Source organism: Mus pahari, chromosome 2, assembly GCF_900095145.1.
Source record: "Mus pahari chromosome 2, PAHARI_EIJ_v1.1, whole genome shotgun sequence".
In the NCBI taxonomy this organism is placed as follows: domain Eukaryota; kingdom Metazoa; phylum Chordata; class Mammalia; order Rodentia; family Muridae; genus Mus; species Mus pahari.
The window spans coordinates 150,134,755-150,141,580 of NC_034591.1; the positions used below are offsets into that span (position 1 = coordinate 150,134,755).

Here is a 6,826-nt window from a genome sequence, read left to right on the forward strand (position 1 = left end):
GACCGCAATGACTCTGGGCCATCACACTGAGGACCGCAATGACTCTGGGCCATCACACTGAGGACCGCAATGACTCTGGGCCATCACACTGAGGATCACTATGAGGCTTTAAGACTGGCATATGCACACTGCCTTCCATAGCAGTGGGTGGGCTACAGCAGAACGCTCCCCAACACCTCTTTCTTTGAGACCCTTCTCACCCTGGGATTCTGCTACTTGTAATGTTTTAACTTCTCGAAACTCGAAACTGTGAATCACAAAGGTTCAGAGTTGCAAACGGTTTAAGTTCATCTAACTACATTTCCCCAAAAGGAAGTGGAGACTCAGACAGTCTGGATTTCTCAAGACGACCCAGTCTAAGTTGCTAAGAGGCAAAACAGGAAATAGAATTCTGTTCCCGACCTCTGCTCTAGTCTTGTTGCAGGACTCCAGGGCTGTGGGGGTGCACCCAGCATTCTGCTTCTCTTTGGCCACCGTGTGTGTTATTTGGAATGACAGTTATATGTTGGTGACAAACTCTAAACACAGCCTCAAAATTCATTTCTTTTAGTTGACTTCTGTAACAAAAGGGGACACTAACGGCAAGAACTTACTGGAAAAGAGAGTTGATTCTTTGGACTTTCTCTCAGACGTGTGTGTGTGTGTGTGTGTGTGTGTGTGTAAGAGGACAATTTATCATGATATCATTTATCAGGATCTAACTACCTTTTAAAATGTTATATGTATGAGCACTCATATGAATAATATATATCATTATATGTACATAATACGTATTATAGAGAGAGAGAAAAAGAAAAGGGCTTTCTTTATTTCATCATTCATATTTATATGAATATGAGTACACACACACATACACACACACACACATACACACACACACACACACACACACACACACCAGGTCCATCCCTGGTACCCAGGTCAGAAGAGGGCATCAGATCCCCTTAAACTGGAGTTATGGATGCTCGTGGACCATCATATGGATGCTAGGAACTGAACCAGGTCCTCAAGAACAGCCACTGCTTTCAACCATCGAGCCACCTCTACAGGCCTCTTGGTTGTTTGTGTTTTGAGTCAAGGTCCCTCTTTTTGGCTTAGAAGTCAGTATGTATGCACAGGTGGGCCTGCCAGTGAATCCCACAGACCCTCCTGCTTTTGTCTCCTCAGTGCTGGGATCACAAGCGTGTGCTACCAAGTCCGGTTTTTTTTTGTTGTTGTTTATTTGTTTGCTTGTTTGTTTCACATGGGTTCAGGGTCCTTCCCAGCTCAGGCCGTGGTTTCTGCTATCAGGAAAGACTGGATCTAGCACAGGGGAGCCTGCGTGGAACTCACTATGTAGCTCAGGCTGCCTTTGAACTATTGTAATTCTGCCTCAGTATCCAAAATGCTTCCAATAAAGGCAATTCACTACTTCTCCTGGCTACAAGCAGTTATTCTAAAGTGTACCAAAATGCTGATGGTTAGAAGAGGGAATTATCAGAGACACCAAGAACAGTATGGTGGGGGCTAGAGACATGACTCAGCTCAACCCAGCTCAGTGCTTGGGTGCGCTTCCAGAGGACCTGGGTTCGGTTTCCAGCACCCACACGGTGGCTTACAATCTCCAGTCTGCCAGCACTGCACACTCGTGGTGCACAGACATCATTCAGGAATAAGACGTCCATACACAGAAAAATAAAAATAAATAGGTTCTCAAAACATGTTTTGTCAAAGAATAGTAGTGCCACAATGAAGAAGAATGCGAACAGAGAAGAGGGCAGACAAAGACACCAACAGAAGCCTCGGCTCTTGTAGGAGTTGGTCTTTGTAGCTTCGAGCCCAGTGATGGTAATCTGAGGCCTTGCTGGTTCTTATTACTCTAATTCAACTGATTTTTGTGATTGATCACAGGCTTGTGTGGTTGTGTCTGAGGTTCTATGGAAGGGTCTGTATATGTAAAGCTCATGTACAGCTTCTGTATAGATCTCATTGTTCAGTGGTATATAAGTCAACATAAACCTTGAGGCTGAACTCTTATTATCCTACCCCTTGCTCCTGAGTAACCTCGCCTCTCTTCAAACTCCAAAGGCTAGATACTTCTATATAAGAAAAATGCAAGTAAATAAAAGGGCTCCTTGCAGGGCTCTTTCTCTGACCCTGTCGGATGAGCAAACAGCCCATGGGGCAGCTGGCCAGAAGGGTCTGAAGCTGAGAAGGAGGCCGGTGCTGAGAAACAGGAATAAATACGGGAGAGTAAGGCTGCAGATGGGTTGGGGTGGGTGAGAAAGCCCGTGGAGAGCTTCTGTATAGATCTCATTGTTCAGCAGTCCACTGTCTAAACACCATCACTGCTGAGTTCTCATGGCACTAATTTATTTTCCTTTCTGTGTATGGATGCATATCCCTGAGTGTATGTGTGTGCACCATATGCGAAGGAACCCTGGAGGTTAGAAGGCATCAGAGCCCCCAGACCTGGAGATGTAGGAGGATGCGAGACACCACGTGTGTCTTTGGAATCAACTTTGGGTCCTCTGCAAAAGCAGCGAGAGGTCTTAACTGCTCTCAACCCATCACTGACTCCTTAACTGACCTAGAGGACCCACGGGTCACCTAGCTTCTCCTGGGCCTGCCCGCCGAACCAGAGCACTCCCATGTCACACTGCTATTGCGTTCCTTCTCCTCCTCTCCCGAGACAGGATGCCACTCTGTGTGCCAGCAGGCTAACCTCAAACTCACCGTGATCCTCCTGCCTCAGCCTTGGGGGAGCCGGGATTACAGGTGTGAGCTGTGCCAGGCTCCTGTTTCCTTTAATGCCCATGACGCTCCCACTCATTTCTCTGCCTGGAAGATATTTCTGCTGCCCCTGTCTGCCGTCAGATGAGTCCTACTCATGGAACAGGTTCTCGGATCTGGAATTCACCCCCTCAGTGGGGGCCTATCTAAAACAAATTTCCTGGGGAAGCTTGCTAGGAGGAATTTTTATGTTAATGAGACACACACACACACACACACACACACACACACACATATAATGTCTATATATATAGACATAATAATATGCATGAGCCTTACCCCTAGCCATAAGACCAGATCAGGACTGTCTGTCACCGCTGTATCTGGAACCACAACTTGCATGTTGTCAATGCTCTATAAACACCCACCTTCCTTCCTTCCTTCCTTCCTTCTTTCCTTCCTTTTTGGAAAGGAGGCCCACAGATTTAATTTAATTTATTGCCAAGGACCGCCATAGTGACTGCTTAATACAGGCACGAGACCCTGGTTAATAACAGCTCTGGGGGCGGATGCAGGGAAAGCCAGCTCAGGTCCCTTGTGGGTACTGCTTGCACACAGCATCAGTGATCACACCTGCCATCTCCATCACAGTGATGAGTTAAGTGTAGAAGATGAACATTAACTGGGTGTGGTGGGACATGACTATAATCCCAGCACTGGGAGGCTCAGACTGGTGCTCCATGACACCTTGCCTCACAAAACCAAAACTCCAAAGAAAAAGAAACAAATGAATGAATGAATGAATGAATGAATGAATGAATATGGATGTAAGACAGGCATGGTTGTGCGTGCCATTCCTGGCACCTAGTGGGTGGAGGTGGGAGAATCAGGGGCTCAATCTGGGCTACACGAGACCCTGTTTCATGAAAACGGAAAGCAAGCAGGAAGACAGGAAGAGAGAGAAAGAAGGAAAGAAAAATGGATGCTGTCTAGAAAACCACCAATTCTGTACAGAGCTCTGTCTGGATGTATTATCTGAGTGGACCCAGCCACCTGTGTGAACACTGCTGATTCACAGCATCAGTCACCCCAGAGCGTTCTCTTGTTCTGTGGGACACAGCAGCAGCCGTCCTCTCCTCCACTTCCTAGTGGCCAAGGCTCTCAAGAGAGCTGGACCTGTGGTTTCAAACACCAATATTTCACAATTGGTACAAACTGGGCGAGGGTCAAACTCCAAAGGCCTTACAAGAATGTCTCTTGCTCTGGGCTATTCAAGTCCTCTTAAGGTCATTTTTTTTCAGGCTACTTGTAGTCCACATGATGATTTTTAGAAGGCTGTTTTCTGATAAGAAGAAACTATTAAGAAAAACCAACAAAAAAAAAAAAAAAGAAAGAAAGAAAAAAGAAAAAAGAAAAGAAAAGGAAAAGGAAAAAAAGAGAGAGAGCGAGAACTTTCTATGTATTGCTGTTCCTTGAAACACTTAACATGAATTCAGTCATCACATGCTGCCTCCAACAAGCCCATGGTGCTAGTGCTTCAGCCTTCATCATTAGAGCTATTGGGGAGTAAGAGGTTAGGTACCACGCCCAGGTCACAGCGGGCAGATGGTGGGTCTGGGCACATTGGCATAGGTTGGGCTGAACAACAGCAGTCATTCCTATCAGCCCTGTCCCAAGCATTCTCAAGACCCACCCAACTTAGCACAGAGGGCTCCCCATCCCTCCCTCCCTGAGCAATGAAGAGCCTGATAAGGTTGGACTGGAATCAGTCTTGAGCACATGGATATCATAAAGTCTGCCCGGCAAGGGGCCTCCGCAGTGTGCCGTCTACCTGCCAGGGGTGTAGATGGCAGAATCTGGCCTAAACTCTTTGCAGGATAAAGCAGATCATTATGAGAGAGAGACAGAGACAGAGACACACACACAGAGGTTCTCCCTAGAATTGCAACAGCCCACCCAACTCTATGTAAAAAACAAAGCTTGCACTTGTCTTTGAATATTTAATAACTTGTCAGAGGGAGTGTTCATTTCCCTTTACAGTTGAAGAATCTGGGGGCTAGGGTAGTTGAGACGTTAAGTAACTTACAATCCTCCTGCCTCCACTTCTGAGTGCTGGGATTGCAGCCACACCTAGCTTAGTAAACACTTAATGAAGTAACTACGCTATAAGTCTTTCAGCAGACACCTCGCACTTAGTTGTGAGCTGCCTGATGTGGAAGCTGGGAACTGAACTCACGTCCTCTACAAGAGCAGTGCACACTCTTAGCCACTGAGCCGTCTCTCCAGCCCCATAGTGTGTATTTCTTATTTGCTCATTAGCTACAGGAGCCTAAGCTTCACAAGGGCAGAACTCTGATGTAGACTCACCTACTCTGCTGCTATAGAGCTCCAGCTTGGAACTCACATGGAACCCACTCTGGCCTCAAACTTGTGGCAATCCTCCTGCCTCTCTGCCTCTTGAGTTCTGGGATTGCAGACTTAAACCACCACACCCAGTTTGGTTTTGTTCACTCTTAATCTTCATTTTCCAGCCACACAGCCCGCACAAAAAGTGTTATTTGTTAATTAATCTTTAATTGGGGGATTTCTCACATAGAACTTGGGTATCTGGAGTTCCTTAAAGACTTGGCAACACTAGTCCTGGGGAAGTTCAACTTTCGACTTGCTTCAGTTGCCACCAGGCTGTATAATCTAACTAGCCTGCCCCACTCCTTTTCATTATCTGTCTTTGAACTCATGTCCCATGTGATCAGGGCTTCAGCTGCATGTTCTGCGCACAACTGAGGCGCCTCTGAGAGGGGGAAGGATGACTTGACAGAACTCTGGAGGGCTGAATCTAGACTAAAGTTGAGTTGTGAGCTTTTGTGTAGGGTTCAGTGTAGTAGTTCCAGAACTTGGCCCCCAGGTAACACGGGCCTTTATCTGGAATCATTATAATAAGAGAGTGTCCTGAGATAAAATATATGTTAGGCTGAGGGAGCAGATGAGTTGCAAAACACTCAGCTTGGTTCGCACAAGGCTCTAGGTTTAATTCCTAATATCAACCAATCAATAATCAAATACATGCCTTCCAGATTATACCCGAGTACCCAAACTCCTAACTTTCATGAAAGCAGACCGGATGTCCCAATGCCCACTTGGGTGCCGATGCAAATTTGGTAGAACAAGGTGATTGTGTCTCCTCACTCAGTCCATGCATCCAGCACTAACAGTTGTGTACATCAAAAGCAACGGTGCAGCTCTGAGCCGTTGCACACGCACTTGCCTGGGAACTCCCACACAAGTGGAGCTGCACAGCCCACAGGTTGAAGGGCCCCTCATGGCTCCCTAGCAGATATGCCTGCTGCAACCACGCGTCTCTCACAAAATTGTTCAGAATGTAGCCAGGCGTGGTGCAGTCATGCCTGTAAATCCCAACTCTGGGAAGGCTGAGGTGGAAGGAATATTGCGACAGAATTCGAGGCTAATCTAGGTTACACAGCCAGTGCCAGGCTAGCCTGGGACAGAGTGGGTCTCTGCCCTAAGAGGGGGAAAAAGTTCAGACGGTTTGGAAAGCTTAAATGCGCAGATGCACTCAACAGGCGGTTTCCCACTCGCCAAGATGGATCCTTTTCCGCGTCAGTGGTCTGGCTGAGCCAGACTGCTCTCTCCCCTCCTTCCCAGAGCAAACGCCGGGCAGTACAGGGCGGCCCCAGCCGGAATGCAGTTTCGGTCGCAGTCCCACCCATGGCCCCGCGGAACCAGTTTCAGCCCCGGCCAGGGTGGGGACGGCCGCGCAGTCCTCCTTTAGGTCCTCTACAACCCTGCCGGCCTACCTTGCCCCCGGTGCTTAGAACCTGCCAAGGCCACGTCTCCACGCTCCCGAACAGTGAGTTCCTGATCATTCCCAACATAGTGACGTCGTGGGGTCTGGCCGATCGAGCGTACACTCAGTGGCAGTAAGGTCCACAGGGAGGGGGGCAGTGAGCGCGTGAGTAGACAGGCGACTGGGGCGGAGCTGCGGCGGTCTCCGCCCACTGGGCGACACCAGGCGTGGCCTGGGCAGGGTCCCCAAGACTCCACCCACGTGAGCCCAGTCTCCTGGGTGCGGAGCCAGTTCAAGCCTGTAGCATCT

General features: G+C 48.2%; 1 protein-coding gene across 1 annotated transcript in view; it reads right to left on the reverse strand.

Annotated features, from left to right (window-relative positions):
• Window positions 1–6,723, reverse strand: part of Hebp1 (heme binding protein 1) — a 31,791-nt gene extending 25,068 nt beyond the window's left edge. The window contains exon 1 of the mRNA XM_021191430.1: window positions 6,528–6,723. Coding sequence (XP_021047089.1) covers window positions 6,528–6,605 — 78 coding nt within the window. The 5' untranslated portion in view covers window positions 6,606–6,723. The remainder of the gene's footprint in view (window positions 1–6,527) is intronic.
• Window positions 6,724–6,826: the final 103 nt, after the last annotated feature.